This window comes from Aulostomus chinensis, chromosome 13 (assembly GCF_037954235.1).
Source record: "Aulostomus chinensis isolate RoL2024-O1b breed Wild chromosome 13, RoL_Achi_v1.0, whole genome shotgun sequence".
Lineage (NCBI taxonomy): Eukaryota > Metazoa > Chordata > Actinopteri > Syngnathiformes > Aulostomidae > Aulostomus > Aulostomus chinensis.
The window spans coordinates 28,439,647-28,459,191 of record NC_141332.1 but is presented as its reverse complement, the minus strand read 5'-3'; the positions used below and the strand labels follow the sequence as shown (position 1 = coordinate 28,459,191).

At 46.2% G+C, this 19,545-nt stretch overlaps 1 protein-coding gene across 4 annotated transcripts in view; it reads left to right on the top strand.

Moving 5' to 3' along the window:
* Window positions 1-19,545, top strand: part of arap3 (ArfGAP with RhoGAP domain, ankyrin repeat and PH domain 3) — a 42,769-nt gene that overhangs the window by 7,904 nt on the left and 15,320 nt on the right. For 2 of the 4 annotated variants that reach the window (XM_086222413.1, XM_086222414.1), the window contains 10 exons: window positions 594-646; window positions 4,671-4,815; window positions 15,868-16,030; window positions 16,288-17,154; window positions 17,530-17,570; window positions 17,786-17,856; window positions 17,940-17,983; window positions 18,257-18,496; window positions 18,883-18,996; window positions 19,199-19,268. In XM_086222413.1, the coding sequence (XP_086078539.1) occupies window positions 15,957-16,030; window positions 16,288-17,154; window positions 17,530-17,570; window positions 17,786-17,856; window positions 17,940-17,983; window positions 18,257-18,496; window positions 18,883-18,996; window positions 19,199-19,268 (1,521 nt within the window). In that variant the 5' untranslated portion in view covers window positions 594-646; window positions 4,671-4,815; window positions 15,868-15,956. Of the gene's footprint in view, window positions 1-593; window positions 647-4,670; window positions 4,816-15,867; window positions 16,031-16,287; window positions 17,155-17,529; window positions 17,571-17,785; window positions 17,857-17,939; window positions 17,984-18,256; window positions 18,497-18,882; window positions 18,997-19,198; window positions 19,269-19,545 lie in introns of those variants that run through there. The other 2 variants (XM_086222415.1, XM_086222416.1) reach the window with 2 other exon arrangements.

Sequence of the window (19,545 nt, the reverse complement as noted above, 5' to 3'; positions counted from 1 at the left end):
AGAGACCCATTCTTTCACCTGATATACACTCTGTAATGGCTGGCACAACCACATCTGCAAAGGCTTCATAATATGCCACTGGGAGTCCATCATAACCAGGTGACTTCCCAGTTTTCATTTAGGACGCTGCCTTCTAAATTTCAGCCTGATTATGGGGGATTCCTACCCAGCTGCTTCCTGAGGTGGGCGCTTGGGAATGTCTATGCCAAGGAGAAACTCTTTTATATCTTCTTGTGAGGCGTTGGGGGATATGGAAAATGTGAATAACCTCTCATAACATAGTTGGAGTATTTTGGTTATATCTTTAGCAGTGAAAAATGTGCTTCCTCCTATTTTACAACTGGTGTGGTATTCGCAAAGATTTTCCCTTTATCTGTCTAGCTAATAATTTCCCCATTTTTTTCTCCACTTCATAAAAGCTTGTATTCAATCTATGAAGTGCATATTCTGCTTTTTTATTATAAATGTCATGTAAAGAGTATTGTAGCTTACAGAGTTCTTGAAATTTCTCATCAGAAAAGTGCATTGACGGATCTTATTCCTTATCTTTTTTAAATGTTTAATCCTGGTAAGATTCTCTCTTTTCTTTTCAGCACCTCGTGCTGTGAGTTTTCCTCTTACATTCACCTTTGAGGCTTCCCACACAGTAGGTATTTCTTCAGTGCTACCAATGTTCATTTCAAAAAAGTTCTTCAAGTGCTCTTCCAATGTGCTTCTAAAAGTTGAATCTGACATTCATCTAGTGTTTAGTCTCCATCTACCTCTCCTTTCAGTTTTTAGATCAGCCTTAATAAATAGCTTGTCTGGTGCGTGCTGTGTCAGGAAATTATTGTTCAACCACAGTCACCCACATTGTCTGCCAGAGAAGTTCTTGTGAGGAAAAAAAATCTATGCTGGAATAAGGTTTATGGCAGTTGGAGAAGAAAGTAAAATCCTTTAGGTTTGGGTTTGTCAGCCTCCATGTATCTATCAGTGCTGCACCTCTGTTCAGTGGGGTTGGGCCTCCCTCTCCTTCGTCATGAGAGAGGGTCTGAATGAACTCCTGTCAATACTTGGTCCATAACTTCGTTAAAATCCCCAGATATTACTTAATAACATAACTGATCTACTAATCGGGTTTCTTTTAATGTCTAAATTAAAAGTAAGTCCTAAAAAATAAATAAATAATAACAATAATAATAATATCAATAGGAGAGTGTCCCATTATTAATAGAATCCCACCAAGAGAATGTCTGGTCACTAGTAGAAAACCCGGTAATCAGTAGAGCCTCTGGTAGAACATCTGGTGCTTGGTAAAATGTTTTGTCGCTGTTTCTGGTCGCTAGTACAGCGTCTGGTTGCTGGACGAAGATTTTGTGGGTGGTAGAGCCTCAGGCCGCTGGTAGACAATCTGGTGACTGGTAGAAATCATTCGTAGGACCTCCAGTGACTGGTAGACCATGTGGTGACTGGTAGAAGTCATTAGTAGGACGTCTAGTGACTGGTAGAAGTCATTAGTAGGACCTCTAGTGACTGGTAGACCGTGTGGTGACTGGAAGAAAGCCATTAGTAGGACCTCTAGTGACTGGTAGACCATCTGGTGACTGGAAGAAAGCCATTAGTAGGACCTCTAGTGACTGGTAGACCATGTGGTGACTGGTAGAAGTCATTAGTAGGACGTCTAGTGACTGGTAGAAGTCATTAGTATGACCTCTAGTGACTGGTAGAAGTCATTAGTAGGACCTCTAGTGACTGGTAGACCATGTGGTGACCGGTAGAAAGTCATTAGTCGGACCTCTAGTGACTGGTAGACCATGTGGTGACCGGTAGAAAGTCATTAGTCGGACCTCTAGTGACCGGTAGAAAGTCATTAGTCGGACATCTAGTGACTGGTAGACCATCTGGTGACTGGAAGAAAGCCATTAGTAGGACCTCTAGTGACTGGTAGACCATGTGGTGACTGGTAGAAGTCATTAGTAGGACGTCTAGTGACTGGTAGAAGTCATTAGTATGACCTCTAGTGACTGGTAGAAGTCATTAGTAGGACCTCTAGTGACTGGTAGACCATGTGGTGACCGGTAGAAAGTCATTAGTCGGACCTCTAGTGACTGGTAGACCATGTGGTGACCGGTAGAAAGTCATTAGTCGGACCTCTAGTGACCGGTAGAAAGTCATTAGTCGGACATCTAGTGACTGGTAGACCATCCGGTGACTGGTAGAAAGTCATTAGTAGGACCTCTAGTGACTGGTAGAAAGTCATTAGTAGGACCTCTAGTGACTGGTAGACCATGTGGTGACTGGTAGAAAGTCATTAGTAGGACCTCTAGTGACTGGTAGACCATCCAGTGACTGGTAGAAAGTCATTAGTAGGACCACTAGTGACTGGTAGAAGTCATTAGTAGGACCACTAGTGACTGGTAGAAAATCATTAGTCGGACCTTTAGTGACTGGTAGAAAGTCATTAGTCGGACCTCTAGTGACTGGTAGACCATCCGGTGACTGGTAGAAAGTCATTAGTAGGACCTCTAGTGACTGGTAGAAAGTCATTAGTAGGACTTCTAGTGACTGGTAGACCATCCGGTGACTGGTAGAAAGTCATTAGTAGGACCTCTAGTGACTGGTAGAAAGTCATTAGTAGGACCTCTAGTGACTGGTAGAAAGTCATTAGTAGGACCACTAGTGACTGGTAGAAAGTCATTAGTAGGACCACTAGTGACTGGTAGAAGTCATGAGTAGGACCTCTAGTGACTGGTAGAAAGTCATTAGTAGGACCTCTAGTGACTGGTAGAAAGTCATTAGTAGGACCTCTAGTGACTGGTAGAAAGTCATTAGTAGGACCTCTAGTGACTGGTAGACCATGTGGTGACTGGTAGAAAGTCATTAGTAGGACCTCTAGTGACTGGTAGACCATGTGGTGACTGGTAGAAAGTCATTAGTAGGACCACTAGTGACTGGTAGAAAGTCATTAGTAGGACCACTAGTGACTGGTAGAAGTCATTAGTAGGACCTCTAGTGACTGGTAGAAAGTCATTAGTAGGACCACTAGTGACTGGTAGAAAGTCATTAGTAGGACCTCTAGTGACTGGTAGACCATGTGGTGACTGGTAGAAAGTCATTATCGGACCTCTAGTGACTGGTAGAAAGTCATTAGTAGGACCTCTAGTGACTGGTAGAAAGTCATTAGTAGGACCACTAGTGACTGGTAGAAAGTCATTAGTAGGACCTCTAGTGACTGGTAGAAAGTCATTAGTCGGACCACTAGTGACTGGTAGAAAGTCATTAGTAGGACCTCTAGTGACTGGTAGACCATGTGGTGACTGGTAGAAAGTCATTTTCGGACCTCTAGTGACTGGTAGACCATCCGGTGACTGGTAGAAAGTCATTAGTAGGACCTCTAGTGACTGGTAGAAGTCATTAGTAGGACCTCTAGTGACTGGTAGAAAGTCATTAGTCGGACCACTAGTGACTGGTAGAAAGTCATTAGTAGGACCTCTAGTGACTGGTAGACCATGTGGTGACTAGTAGAAAGTCATTATCGGACCTCTAGTGACTGGTAGACCATCCGGTGACTGGTAGAAAGTCATTAGTAGGACCACTAGTGACTGGTAGAAGTCATTAGTAGGACCTCTAGTGACTGGTAGACCATCTGGTGACTCATAAAACTTCTTGTCGCTGGTAGATTGTGTGGTTGCTTGTGGAAAATCTTTTGGCTGGTAGAGTTTCTGGTCACTAGTAGAGCTGGTATTTGTGGTCCCAACGCGCGGTGCTGTGACTTTGCTGTGAAGGTGGCGGCGGTCTGTTATTGACATCAGGATTATTTGTTCTCACATCATGAGAGAGACAAGCACACACACACTTAACACACAATGCACTGAGGTCAAAGGTCGCACATTCCAATGTGTTTCAGGAAGCAGACACGCGCACACACACAAACACACACACACACACACACACACACACACACACACACACCCTCAGCCCTCCTGCTACAGGAAGCTGCCACCGCCTGCATCCTCTAAGTCTATCTGATGTCATGAGGACATTTCCGCTCAACTACGTCTTTTCAGATGTTCTTCTCTTCCCCACTGTGAAGTGACAAATGACATTATTATGTGGGCGTGATCCAGATATGTTTGGGAAGCTCGGATGGAAGATGGAGGATCAGGAGTCAAAATGGTGCCAAAAAAGTGTTTCGGCAAATGGGCGTGGCCTAGCAAATGGCTCCAGGAGAGATTTCATCAAAAATATGCAATTCTACTAGTTTTTGTTGTTTGTTTCTTTGGTTATTTTACTGACAATATTTCAGTCGCATGTTCGTGTAGCTTTGCTACAACAATCACGAGTGAAAGAGACGATGTAGAAATTACAAATTGGAACTTTCTCATCAAAATGTCTCTCATAATGAAAAGCAAACTCAACTGTTAATCATTACATACTTTTATAGGTCACCGCAATCTCGTTCATGCAGCATTCAGTCTTATTCCATTTTTGCTGAAGACCCTTGGAAGAACCTTGAGAAATTCTGGGGTCCCCAAACTGCTCTCTGAGAACTTGGGTGTGTCAGGTCCAGGTCAGGTGACTGAGCTCACATTGAATTCCACTGAAGCACAAAAACTGGTGTGATGTGATGTGAGATTGTTTTGCTGCCTTTGGGAGAACGTTGGTTATTTAATGTGTGGTTTATTTGATAGGGAACACAGAGACAAGCTGAAACAACCATCCGATGCCGGTGTCAGAGCTTTGGTTCCACTGCTGACTTGCAGCACCTTCCCAAGAGGGGCTTCAATAAAACACTGAATTAGAGAGGTGTCTTGAAAACAACAGAAGATCTTTGAGGTAAGAAACATTTGTTTATTTCTTAGCCATCACTCTGTTGTGGGAGTAATGGCTGTTCTAAATGATTTACTAATGGTAAAACATACAGAGTAACAATAACAATTTAGAATCATACTTGTAGGACAACAAGAAAAAAACTACAATATTAAACTTGGTAATTTACCACAGAGTGGACTACTAATTACAGTTTGAAAAAATTGTTAAAAAGTGTTTTTAGAGTTTTGAAAACACACCAAATCAGTACCCAGAATTATGAAACAGAAAGCACAAAAACTAACAAACAACACAACAAAAGAAAAGAAACCAAGAAGTCAGATATTATACCTTCACCATTCTAAAGTCATCTTTTTCAGTTTGTCTTTAAAATTACTTCTGCTTTCCAGTGATAAGAGCTCAGGTGGAACCCTGTTCCACTCTGCAACAGCTCTGAACAAACCCTAACCCTGGTTATGTCTGTTATTGGTTGGCACTAGTTGTAAATGTAAGCAGTTAGGTATATACATATATACTGTATGTATCTATAAACATATATGCATATCAATATATATATATATATGTATGCATATATATGTAAACATGTATGAATATATATGTTCTTTACAAACAAAATAAGACTGCATTTCAGTCTGTCTTGAACCATCAGCCATGACAGTCTGTCATGCATTTCTAACTCATTCTCTCTTCTGGAGCACTGAAGGGCAAGGCGAGCTGCTCTTTTCTGAGTTAACTGGAGTTTGACATTTCATTTGTGATCCACAAAACCAGACTGTTGGACAGTCGTCCAGATGTGAAAGGACTAGAGACTGAGTAACAATTTTTAAAGATGACTCATCTAAGAGACTAGTACTTTTTAAATGATGGAAATACCCCTACTCATCTTCGTGACGATGCTACCAATTGGAGCTGTCCATGACAGTGTTTCGTCTATAGTAACCCGGAGCAGACCATGCCCGCATTCTCTAACATAGGAAGGAATATCATCTTTGAAAATGGAGCACAGGAGTGGTCCTAGGCAGATGCCCTGAGGAATACCAGGGCATGAATTACATTCAAGTGTAATTAAATTTGATATTGAGCCATTAAAAACAACACACTGCTGTCTGTCTGCCAGATAGCTTCTTAGTAACTCTATGGCAGTGTTTCTGAAACCATAGGCACTCCGTTTCTTGATAAATAGCTCATGGTCTATGATACTGAATGCAGCACTAAAATCCAAAAGTACTGCACCCACAGCCTCTTTTTTTATCATTATGTTGTATCCAACAGTCTGTTAAAGATGTTAAGGCAGTTGCTGTTGAGTGGCCCACTCTGCAGGCATGCTGGAAGTCCATGTTTAAGCTGAAATCATTAAATACTGTTGGATCTGCTAATATATAATGCCTTCAAAAAGTTTACCGATTGCAGGTAAGATATGAATAGGTCTGCTGTTTGGGACTGCAAATGGTTCTTTACATTTTTTTGGTTGAGACGTTACCTTTGCTATTTTCCAACGCTCTGGATACACATACCCTTTAAAACAGTTTAAAAATATAGGCCAGAAGCTTGGCTACAAACTCTGCTGTCAGTCGTAGTAGTTGACCATCCAGATCATCAGTCCCACTGGGCTCGCCTGTTTTTAAGGAAAGAAGAAGTTTTTTAATTTCATCAGCATTAGTGACCCTAAATTCAAAATTACATTGTTTGTCCTGCATGCTATTTTTCCTTATTAAGGCATCTGACAGCTCTCCATCCTTGGGCATCATCAGATTTCTGATTACACCCACCTTACATTTGAAATAGTTACTGAAATTAAAGCTGCAAGCAGCGTTGTTAGGGCCTGAGCCCCCGTCCTTGACGCCGGTCTGAATCCTGGCCAAAGGAGTGTGGAAAAGCTGAATAAGTCGGCATACGTTGGTCAAGGGCCGCTGTGGCTGCAGGTTTTCATTCCAACCCAGCAAAAGTAACACCTGATTCTACTTAAATCAATTAAGCTGTGTCCACACAGCTCATTTGTTGGATCGGGTGTTGCTTTTGCTGGGTTGGAATGAAAACCTGCAGCCACAGCGACCCTTACTGGACCAGTTTGAGACCCACAAGAAGATATACAAACAGACGGGCCACACACTGGAGGTGATTCTGTATTAAAGTTAGCAAAATCAATCCATTGTAGATCGAAGCGAAGTAAAATCTGGTCAACTGGACGTAAGTTTATCTTGAAGACGTTTCACCTCTCATCCGAGAGGCTTCTTCAGTTCTAGTGAAGAGTGTGGAAACTCCAGCTTATAAACCTGTGTGGGAGTGGTCAGTGCTATTGTGGTGGAAACGACCCTCCCGAGACTCACCTGGCCTCCCCAAACGACAGTCGTTGTGAGGTGTCAGGGAGTTTCAGGGGTGGTCGTTGGGGAGTTTCACCGACCACTCAGATGCTAATGGGCTGTGTTGGCAGCAGCCGTTCCACATGGGTCTTTCAGCTGAACTCTTTGGGGAAGCTTTGAAAGGACTTGGTTGTAAATAGGAGAAAGGAAATGTCGCAGTCCACCTCCTCTGTTCAAAGATGGTTTCTCTATCCTGACGTGGATGGCTTCTTTAACTCCTCTTTCAAACCATCTGTCCTCTCTGTCGAGGATTTGGACATGGTCGTCCTGGAAAGAGTGGCTTTCCGCCTTGAGGTGGAGGAAAACCGCTGAGTCCTGTCCTCCAGAGTTGGCTCTTCTATGTTGGGCCATGCGCTTGTTGAGGGGCTGTTTGGTTTCCCCTATGTAGAGATCCGTGCAGGCCTCACTGCATCTGACAGCGTATACCAGATTGCTTTTCTGGCTGTGAGGGGTGGGATCTTTGGGGTGAACCAGTCTTTGTCTCAGAGTGTTGTCTGGTTTAAAAGACACAGGGATGCGGTGCTTGTTATAAATTCTCTTAATTTCTCAGAAACCCCTGCCACATAGGGGATCACTATGTTTTTTCTCCTGCCTTCTTCATCTTCCCTCCTCCTGGAGCTCTCCTCCTTTCTGGACCTGGAAGAGGATTTTACAAAGGTCCAGTCTGGGAAGCCACAAGTTTTAAGTGCTCTTTTCAGATGCTGCTGTTCTTTTTTCCGGCCTTGGACGCTGGTGGGGATGGTCTCCGCTCGGTGTTGCAGCGTCCTGATGACACCTAACTTGTGCTCCAGAGGATGGTGAGAGTCAAAAAGCAAGTATTGGTCAGTGTGGGTGGGTTTCCTGTACACATCCACCCTCAGGCTCCTGTCCTCTTGAACGTAGACGTCGCAGTCCAACAAGGGGCAGATGGTTGTCTTTCACATCCTCTCTGGTGAACTTGATGTTGACGTCTACCGAGTTGATGTGTGCTGTAAACGGTTGTACCTCCTGAACCTTGATCTTCACCCAGGTGTCATCAACGTATCGGAACCAGTGGGTGGGGGAGGGTCCACTGAAGGAAGTCAGGGCCATCTGTTCCACCTCTTCCATGTATAGGTTGGCCATGATAGGAGATACGGGAGAACCCTTGGCACAGCCGTGTTTTTGCCTGAAAAACCTCCCTCTGTACTGGAAGTAAGTTGTGTTCAGACAAAGGTCCAGTAGTTGGCAGATTTGGTCCGGATTGAGGTTGGTCCTGTTGCTGAGGGTGTTGTCCAGCTGTAGGCGTTTCCTCACTGTTTCCACAGCCTCCACGGTAGGGACGCAGGTGAACAAGGAGGTCACATCGTAGGACACCATGGTCTCATCTGGGTCCAGCTTGAGTTCTCTAACCTTGTTCACGAAGTCCATGGAATTCTGGACGTGGTGGGGGGTTTTCCCTACTAAGGGGGCTAAGATGGTGGCGACGTGTTTGGCGATGTTGTACATCACAGAGTTTATGCTGCTGACAATGGGTCGGAGTGGGGCACCTTCCTTGTGGATTTTGGGGAGGCCGTAAATCCGTGGAACTGCGTCTCCGGGGTACAGGTGGTGATACTCCAAGCGGTTGATGATTTCCCCCTTTTGCAGCTTCTGTAGGTGTTCCACCACTTTCTTCTTATAGCTGCTGGTGGGGTCGCGTTTTAAGGTCTCACATGTGTGAATGTCACTGAGAAGAGAACTGATCTTGTCCTGGTAGTCAGTTGTGTCAAGGACCACCGTGCATCTTCCTTTGTCAGCCGGAAGGATGGTGATGTTCTCATCTTTGCTTAGTGCATTCAGGGCCTTCCTTTCCTGGACCGAGAGGTTGGCAGAGGGGACCTTCGCTTCGGAGAGGGCCGCTGTGACCTTGAGTCGTAGTTCGTCTGCTTCTGTGGTGGAGAGGTTGTTCTTCTTGATGGCGGATTCTGTGGCAGTGATGAGATCCACCGTCGGGAGATGTTTCGGGGTGACAGCAAAATTCATTCCTTTTGCAAGGACGCGTTTCTCAGGACTGGTGAGCTCCCTGTTGGATAAGTTCCTTATCCACCTGTCCTGTGAGTCCGCTGGGGTTGGGCCTTCTGCTTCTCATTCCCGGTCGAGGCGAGACTGGAGGCGAGCGAATTTCCTTTTCTGCCTCTCCTTGCTCTTCTGATGTTGAGATAGTTGGGCTGTCCCAACGAAGGAGGTGACCTTGTCCAAGATGGCGGGTGGCAGAAATGGCGATAACTCTTGATTAAGGTGATCTAGCTTGCTCTTTAGTCCCTCGATGGTGAAATGGACCTGTCTCACTCTCTCGTTGAGAAGCTGATTTTGGGCCCGTTCCAAAATCTTGCTGGCCCTGTGGCCCCTCACGGTGGATCCTAGTAGTAGGCTAGTGGGAATGAGGTTGTGTTGGCGGCATCGGAGGTTGAAACGTAGATGGTTCCTGTAGTCTGCGATTTTCCTTGCAGTCCTTTCGCATTCCCGCACCACACTAAGGATGTCCTTCCCATAGTGTTCGGCAAGATGTCTGTGTAGGTTCTCATTCATCCAGGTCATCGTAGATCAAAGCAAAGTAAAATCTGGTCAACTGGACGTAAGTTTATCTTGAAGACGTTTCACCTCTCATCGTTTGGGGAGGTCAGGTGAGTCTCGGGAGGGTCGTTTCCACCACAATAGCACTGACCACTCCCACATAGGTTTATAAGCTGGAGTTTCCACACTCTTCACTAGAACTGAAGAAGCCTTTCGGATGAGAGGTGAAACGTCTTCAAGATAAACTTACGTCCAGTTGACCAGATTTTACTTCGCTTCGATCTACGATGACCTGGATGAATGAGAACCTACACAGACAATCCATTGTAGGTTAATTATGCTTGATAATTGAAGAGACTTGAAGACAAGAAAAAACACAGCTTTCCACAATGTTTTTTTTCATTTATTTTCTTTGGAAAAGGGTTGGCAGCTCCTCTCAAGGCAGCCAGCTCAGGTTGCTCCTGAGTCAGTCTGGTGATGCCCTCACAGCACTGAAGAAGGGGGGAGGGATGAGGACGTGTCAGGCCTGTTATGCTAATAGGTTATTGGGCTTATTAGCACACCAACTAACGTTTGTTAGAAAATGTTATCAACTTGAATTAATGAGTATGAATTTATTAGATACTAAGGCTTATTAACATATGAATTATTAATTAATTGACCCTCCCCCTCTGACGCAGCTACTTCACACATTCCTCATGCAAATCTGGCTGCTGACTGGCCAGCAGAAGTAAAGACAAGTGAACAACAGCATTTCAAACACAGCACAGCCCACTATTGATTGTTTGTCCATGGACACACATCTGGAACAACTGGATCGGTCCCTCATAGCTCCAAGTCTGGGTCCACTCCTGCAAACACTGCTGGATGTCTGCCCAGTCAACCGCAGGTGTCCGAGTGTCCGAGCGAACAGCTGAAGCACCATTTCAGCCTCTTCCTCTGCCGAAAAATCACTTCCTGGCCATCTTTTCTTGCTCTGCCGCTTTCACCGGCTTCAACGACTACAGCGCTGCTTTACGCAGCCAAGCTAACTTTACGCACCGCCCATGCGCAAGCCTCCTGTTGTTGCCCGTGAAACCTGATCCCCTCATGCTCAGTACCGTTTTTTCGTCTGTTTATTGGCTAAAAGAATATCTATTTTATATTCAGAAATAATCTCATAGGCTGGTGTTAAGTGTCAATCAAGTGATGCATGGTCCGCTCTGTAAACTGGGGTCTGGTTGGGGTTTCAGCCCTGCTGCTCAACAACCCAGGCCCTGATTGGCTCAGCCTGCTATTGATGTGTTCAGCAGACCGTCACCGAGACTGAGAAGGAGTGTCGCAGAGATCAAAGTAACACTGGCTGCTAGCGACAGGGAGAGAGAGGGTGATGTTAGCATGGCGACCGAGGAGTGGAGTGGTGCCAGCACTCCAGTGACACACTGAAGATAAAGAGTTCAGCAGGGAAGACAGTAAATTCTACTTCTTTGGAGTCTTACGGATTAAGTTAAATGCTGGTGATAACGTTGGAGCACAAAGTTAGTATGTGGGTATTGCTTGCCGGTTGCCTAGCAACATTTTAACTCAACTCCGGCTACAAGTAACTTTATTCATCGTGATTGGGTGTTTATTAATCGTTACACCACCAGGTTTCGAATGAGGTATAACATGATCAGATACATTGTTGCTGCTAAAATCCGTTGTATTTTACGCGCTGTACCGCCACTGGTACAGTGCTGCTTAAGAGGTTAAAGTCAAGTTCCATGTGTGCGCCATATTCCATTATATTTTTAGAGTATGCTGCGGGCCAATTAAAATTGGACCAGGGGCCGCAGTTTGGACACCCCTGCCCTATCATGTTTGCTCAGCAGATGAACACATCAGCAGCACTAAAAACACTATAAACACCCACTAAACAGTGTCCCAGCCCCCCAACACCCATGAGGCAGCTGGGCCAGACGGCCTGGAGCCAGTTTTCACATCCACACCTTTCAAAACCTGGTCCTGGACTGTTCTTGCTGTCAATGAGCGCCCAATATGAGCATCATCTAATTTCACCCCCTGAACATGAATGAAATTCGCTGGAATTCTCCACACTTGTCCAGTCTGGCTAAACATTCACTAATCAAACAAAAAAACACCACAAAAGTCTATAGCGCCACCTAGGGAGCCACACAACTAAAAGATAATTTTACTCCTCCCACAAATGTCCCACAAACATGGGACCAACACCGTTGGACTCGTCTCACGAAGACCAACAATTCCTCCACTCTGACCCCTCACCTGTCTACAACAGAATGTCCACAAATTGGACAAAACTGTCAAAATGAGGACTTCTTTTACTCCCAACAAAATCTATCCCTCCTAGGGCATTCATGCTATCGCTTCCAAACTTTCACACATTTCTCTCCCAACTGTGCTGATTCAAAGTTATTAAAAGTTTTTTTTATTAATTACTGGGTTTGGATTTTACAAGCCCTCAAAGTGGAGGAGACACGTTTCACCTTCCAATGGAAGCCTATGGGGAGACGGTGTCCTCTCAGGTACATACTGTCAAACAAATGCTTCTCACGTCTACACCATCCATCCCACAGCTCTACCAACCACACCACTGCATTCCTGACAAAAACCCTCCAAGAACATGGTGTTCTGTGTCCCTCTGGACCAGCGTATGCCGACTTCTTCCTCTTGTCCCACTCCAGTCCTGGTGCTCCTCCTCTCCCTCCACTCTAGCACAGATCAGAGACAGAGCAGTGGGGGAGGGGTTCTTAAAGGGACAGCTCTCAGCTCTGCTCTCACTCTAGCACAGATCAAAGACAGAGCAGTGGGGGAGGGGTTCTTAAAGGGCCAGCTCTCAGCTCTGCTCTCACTCTAGCACAGATCAAAGACAGAGCAGTGGGGGAGGGGTTCTTAAAGGGACAGCTCTCAGCTCTGCTCTCACTCTAGCACAGATCAAAGACAGAGCAGTGGGGGAGGGGTTCTTAAAGGGCCAGTTCTCAGCTCTGCTCTCCACTCTATCACAGATCAAAGACAGAGCAGTGGGGGAGGGGTTCTTAAAGGGCCAGCTCTCAGCTCTGCTCTCACTCTAGCACAGATCAAAGACAGAGCAGTGGGGGAGGGGTTCTTAAAGGGCCAGCTCTCAGCTCTGCTCTCCACTCTATCACAGATCAAAGACAGAGCAGTGGGGGAGGGGTTCTTAAAGGGCCAGCTCTCAGCTCTGCTCTCACTCTAGCACAGATCAAAGACAGAGCAGTGGGGGAGGGGTTCTTAAAGGGCCAGCTCTCAGCTCTGCTCTCACTCTGGCACAGATCAGAGACAGTGCAGTGGGGGAGGGGTTCTTAAAGGGCCAGCTCTCAGCTCTGCTCTCACTCTAGCACAGATCAAAGACAGAGCAGTGGGGGAGGGGTTCTTAAAGGGCCAGCTCTCAGCTCTGCTCTCACTCTAGCACAGATCAAAGACAGAGCAGTGGGGGAGGGGTTCTTAAAGGGCCAGCTCTCAGCTCTGCTCTCACTCTAGCACAGATCAGAGACAGAGCAGTGGGGGAGGGGTTCTTAAAGGGCCAGCTCTCAGCTCTGCTCTCACTCTAGCACAGATCAGAGACAGAGCAGTGGGGGAGGGGTTCTTAAAGGGCCAGCTCTCAGCTCTGCTCTCACTCTAGCACAGATCAAAGACAGAGCAGTGGGGGAGGGGTTCTTAAAGGGCCAGCTCTCAGCTCTGCTCTCACTCTCTGATCAGACTCAGGCTTCTAACTCCTCAACTACAAGGTCTCCACACTGGACCAGGACACCCTGGGGTTCAGGCCAGGGCTCAGGCCCTCACAACGCTGCTTGTTTCTTACTATCTCCTCTGTACTCCTTCAGTTTGCTCTGATAATAATTTTTCATCTTCTGTCTATTCATTTGGGTACAGTGTTTCTTAATGACCCGTAAGCTTACCAGTCATGTGGAGTTCCAGATGTTACCGCTATTGTTTTAAGTCCCTCATGAAGTTGAAAGTTCATGATCAAGCCAGGGTGTTCTGATGTTTTTCACAGAAATTTTCTTCATAGGAGCATGTTTATCACAGCATCCATAAATAAATCCATAAACTTGCATAATATGGCCTCTGCATTCTTCACATCCAGCACTGACTTCCAAGTGGTTTTGTATACATAATTAAAAAATTCATTTTCAAAAAAGGACTTACACATTCTTTGAAAGATTTTTTTAGGCCCCACTTTGGGAACTTTTGTCCTCAAAGTTCATGCTACCATATTATGGTGATATGGTGCCCACTGGTACAGATACATTTTAGAACATTTGTCAGGGGGATTTGTAAAACAATGATCTATACACGTTGATGAGGCCGCCCCTGCACTCTTAATGTTGATCCTCTATAGTATACAAACCCTAACCCTAACCCTATATAGTAAATTAACCCAAACCCTAATCACCACCTGAGTTAAGTTACATACAGATACCACATCACCAAGTTTCTTTTCAGCGTACAATTATCTGATAGCCAGTTTGTGTTCATATCACCAAAACAGTAGATTTCATTAATTGTATCAGCCACATTTTGCAACATTGTACATGCATCATCTAAATACACAATACTGGAGCTCGCAGGCCTGTAGCAGCAACAGATTAACAGTGGACTTGAATGTGGAATGTGCACCTTCAGCCACAGGGCTTCCACGCCAGTCACTCTGAGGTCCTTCCTTACTTTAACAGGGATGTGACTCTGGATGTATTTAGAAGTTGTTTAGAAGTTCCCATAATATCACTAAAAATTCTGCAAACATAGTTGAAAGATATTTCAAGTCAAGTCAGTTTTATTTCTATAGCACCAAACCCCAACCAAAGTTCTGTCCTGACTCTGTCCAAGTAGAGCAGGTCCAGCACCTCCCTCCTTCAATGAACCTCCACCCAACAATTCTCCATCAGCAGCACATCCTGCAACAGCAGCCACCAGAACCTTCCTTTACCAGCAGGAAGGTGGAGCAGATCCAGGATCAGTGGGGACGGAGAGAGAGCAGGAGAGCAGGACAGAGACAAAGACAGAGAATGGAGGAAGACAGAGAGACAGAAGGAAAGAGAGGGACAGAGATAAAGAGAGAGAGAAAGGAGAGACTGATGGACAGAGACAAAGACAGAGAATGGAGGAAGACAGAGAGACAGAAGGAGAGAGAGAGACAGAGAGAAAGAGAGAGAAAAAGGAGGAGAGACTGATGGACAGAGACAAAGACAGAGAATGGAGGAGGACAGAGAGACAGAAGGAAAGAGAGGGACAGAGATAAAGAGAGAGAGAAAGGAGGAGAGACTGATGGACAGAGACAAAGACAGAGAATGGAGGAAGACAGAGGGACAGAGATAAAGAGAGAGAGAAAGGAGGAGAGACTGATGGACAGACGCGGACGTGAGCAGGTGGAGCTACGGGTGGCAGCTGGAGCCTCTTCAGGTCTGGAGCCTCCTCCAGCAGCACCAGGATCTGGGATGAGGGGAGAAGAAGAGAAGTTAGTAACACGTCTGAGGACAGGAGGAGGAGAGAGAAGCCCAGTGCATCATGGGAGATCCCAGCAGTCTGAGGCTATAGCAGCAGGTCTAAAGGCCAGCCTAAGCAGTCCTGACTATAAGCCTGATCAACAAGGAGGTCTTAAGTCTGCTCTTAAACCTAGAGAGGGGGTCTGGGTCCTGGACTGAAACTGGGAGACGGTTCCACAGGAGGGGAGCCTGATAGCTGAAGGCTCTGGCTCCATTCTACTGCTAGAACTCTAGGAACCAGCAGGAACCCTGCATCCTGGGAGTGAAGGGTTCTAGCTGGATCATAGTGAACTCGGAGATATATAGCTAACATTTTATGTGTGCTCTTCAAAATAACCACTAAAATCTCTGAGATGGAACAAATATTGATTGGTTCGGCTCTCAACTCAATGGAACATCAACCATAGATGTCACAGATCAGGAAACACTTGCAGGATTGGTTTTTATCAGTTGTGAGGATGGTTTTTATACAAGATAAGATAAACCTTCATTTGTCCCTCAGTGGGGAAATTGGCAAAAAAAAAAGTTAGCATATCAATAGACAACAGCAAGGACTGAAGTTCGAACCCTGAGGAATGCCTCAACAGTTTCCTGAGAATAATGAGATGGTTGGATGCCTGCTAGCATGTTAGCTAAGGCTCCTCTTTTCGTGGTTAATGTAACATTCACGTTGTTTGCTCCAGATGGACCTCAATCGTCTGCCCCAGCTGTAGGTTCGTGATGGACTTCCTGTGTCCTGGATGCGGAGGAGACGAAGCCCAACCCAAAGCTCATGTTGGTCATCATGGCCTCATTGGATGGAAGCACGCCGGTTGAAACACTTCTGGCAGCCATCCATCTGGAGAGGTCAGATATCACAAAATAGATATGAAGAGGTTCACTCATATGAGCCGGACTTAACATTGAAGCGTCTGCTAGCCCCACGGTTCCAACATGCGGGGCTCCAACTTGGTGTTAGCATTGCGCTAACTGCACTGCTACACAGTATAAACTCAACATGAATCTATTATTTTACTTTTTAGAAAAATGGAAAATTTGAAAGTTGTGACATTTTTGTTCTGAACTCAATACTAGTCAAGATGTGTTCTGTGTTTTCTTGGCAGGTACTTGGACTCCTTCTGCAGAGCTGGCCTCCTAGTGGCTCGAGACCTCTCTCACCTGGATCATGATGCCCTGGTCAGCCTAGGTATAACCGCCACCGGCCACAGGAAGAGAATCCTGCGACTGGTCGCATACATTCATAGGACTCATCAGAAAGCAGCACCGGACGTCCCGCGTGACCGCTGTCAGTCCGTGACTGAGCGAAGTCACGGTGTGGCTCACTCAGCAGGACCCCTTCACTTCGAAGTGTTCAGGAACAGCTCCGCCCCCAACCTCATCACCATGCTGACAAACTCTGGCTCAAGCAGAACAGTGGTGAAGCCAATTCCCAAACCTAGAACTGTCTTTAACCGCCGTCGCACAGCACCTGTACACTTCTGTCCAGCACCAGACCCCACGCCACTGCCACACAGGAGGCTGTCCCAAGAGTCCATTTGTTTTACAGTCCTAGAGGGCTTGAACTCTGGGGACACGCCCACACAGAGTGGCAGGGTGATGGAGGCGGGATGTAACTTGTCTCCGTCAGACACTGGTGGGTCATTGCCCCCCATTCCCCCAAGGCTGAACCGTGGGGCCCCCCCCATCATCTCCCAGGGGTCCCCGCCCTCTTCTTCTTGTGGTGTTCGGACAGATGTGAATGTTTCCTCACTGGCTTCCTGTCCTGGTAGTCTTGACAACCACCGGCTCTCTGGATCCCCTCTGTCCAGGTCTCAGTGGACTGGTGGAATGGAGATGGTCTCCAACGAAATCTACTGGGGCAATTTACCCACCTCCACCACCCCCAATGGAGGGCAGACTAACTGCAGCCAGCAGTCAGCTCCTCCCACTCCACCAAGACACACTCCTGAGAGGAACCTTGAGAGGACCAGGTAGATCTCTGAGTTTGGGGATCTGCAATCACATGTTCAATTACATATTGTTAATCAAAAGAAATATGTTTTTCTTGTTTTCTCTCAACAAAAAAGTTTATTTCTCAGGTGTTGTAACTCTTGCTGACTTGCAACTGAACCAGTTCGAGGTCTGCTTCCTGTAGCTTTGTTAATCATCTTGCTATATGATGGCTGGTGAAGGAGGCCCAACCAGGGTCTATGTCATATCTGTGACAGGAAGTGACTAGGGGAGAGGTTACCTTTCCCAGGAAAGTTTAGTTTTAAGCACACAATGAATGAAACCCTGAGTGGGCGCCTATTTGTAGTTGTGTTGTCAGTCATTGATCCGTTATTGACGTGCTTGTGTGTTTTCAGTGGCGTCATCTTGGTTAGCAGCTCTTCAGGATCAGCCAGAGGTGAGAACCACCAAAACCATGTTGACGAGTGGTTCAAGTTGTGGTCTTGGCGTCACCCAGCACCTGTTGTTATTTCCTCCTTAGTGTCATGCTGTAGTTGCGGTGACTTGCTCATGGGGGCAATGTCCCGGAGAACTCTGGTTCTAGACCTGCTAACTAATAACTTGTGGTGTTGTTTGCTGCTGTATAAACATGTGGACGGGACTTCTTTCCAGTGTCAACGGACGACCCAGAGGAGGACATCAGCCCGTACTGTGAAACAGTTTTCCAGACCAGAATCTGTGAGGTGAGACACAGCATTTTGATCCACCAAGTCTGATCACATGACCTTTCACTCATTAATCTTCATGTTCCGTACCAAATGTCCAGAGTGGAACCAAGAGGGAAGAGAGAAAACACGCTGAGGATCATGGGTAAGACCTGGAACTCATCTTTTATGGTCAAAGTATCAAATGCAGCTGTTTGCTTCCAGTGTTGCAGTCAGAGATGATGCGTATGTAGAAAACTGCATCATCTGCATATCTTCATTACTTGCTTCATACTTTCTCTGTCTGTAGAAAATGCATCACTCAGGAAACTTTTATATGATGTGATAAACATGCAGGCTGCTCCATACACTCCTGGAAAGAGTTTGCCTGATACAGGTGCACTGTTCTATTTAAATAAAGTTTTATTTGTATGTTCAGGTGTCAGAAGCTCTCCTGGACGAAACCTTTGTCTCAGGCTGTCCACCCTGGAGACACTCAGGGTTACAGCACTGTTGGTGAAGCTCCGCCCCCCCTACGGTGCCTCACTCTGCCTCCCAACAGCTTCCCCTCTGAAACTGATGAGGACCTGACCATCTCTCCCTACGCCAGCTACACCTCACTCAATGAGAGGGCCCCGCCCATCATCAGTGGCTGGCTGGATAAGCTGTCGCCACAGGGGTGCGTTCCATGTCAGTAGCTGTGTTTATTTGGCCTGAAGTGGTCCGGGGGGTTCCCAGAGTCTTTGAGTTTATTGCAGTGTTTCTTGAGAGCTGTTGCACTCTGATTACTCTCAGAAGGGCTGGAGGCTCCGCCCGGCTGGTCACCTGGCCAATAAGTGGGGTGTTACTGTCAGCTTAGCGAGTCCTAAACTTGGTGACACCATCAGTGTGAAAATGTTTGTGTGAGGTAGTTTCCTCCACCCTCGTGGGTGTGTCAAAGGTGTCGCCCGATCACCAGTGGCGCCTCGTCCACATGCAAACTTTACAATCATCGGATCCTCATAGCTGGTGAGGGTCAGGTGTGCCTTGTTGCCTAGTTGACCTGAGCTATGTGTGTTTTCTCAGGGGTCAGAGGTCAGCGCTGACTGTGCTGCGTGTCTTCTCCTCTCATCTGAGGAGCTGCCTCATCACCTTCCTCTCCTCCTCTTCCTCCTCTGAATCTGCTTCTCCATCCACTTGGTGTGTTTGTCTCCTGTCCCCTTTAACCTTCATCTCTGATTTTTCCTCAATACCAATCGATCAAAATCAATACAACATCTTCTGGCTGCTCAAACCTCTCAGCTGGTCAGGATCAGTGACTCTCTGACCATCAGGTGGCGTGCTTATTTTACTGCTGATCATGTGACTGGATGTGGGTCTGATGTGTGCTTTTATTTTGTAGGAACTATGTTTTTCAGAAGCGCTTTGTGAAGTTTGATGGCAAAAACCTGATGTACTTCGGCAGTGAGAAGGTGAGAAGATGATGAGAAGCTGCCCTCACATGCTAGAACGTCAGAATAACTGTTGCCTGTTGATGTGACGTGCGAGTGGAAACCCAATCGGCTTCTCCTTGAACGTTTCTGAGCGTCAGACAAGTGGCGCTGGATCAGAGTTCCTGCGTTTGCTTGTGCAAGTCATGAATCTGTGTGATTTTGACTCCACTTTATTGATGAGGATCTCTCAGGTTCTCGTGTTCTAGATGAGCAGTGAGTGTTTTCACATTCTGTACATCTTCGTCCTGCTGTCACC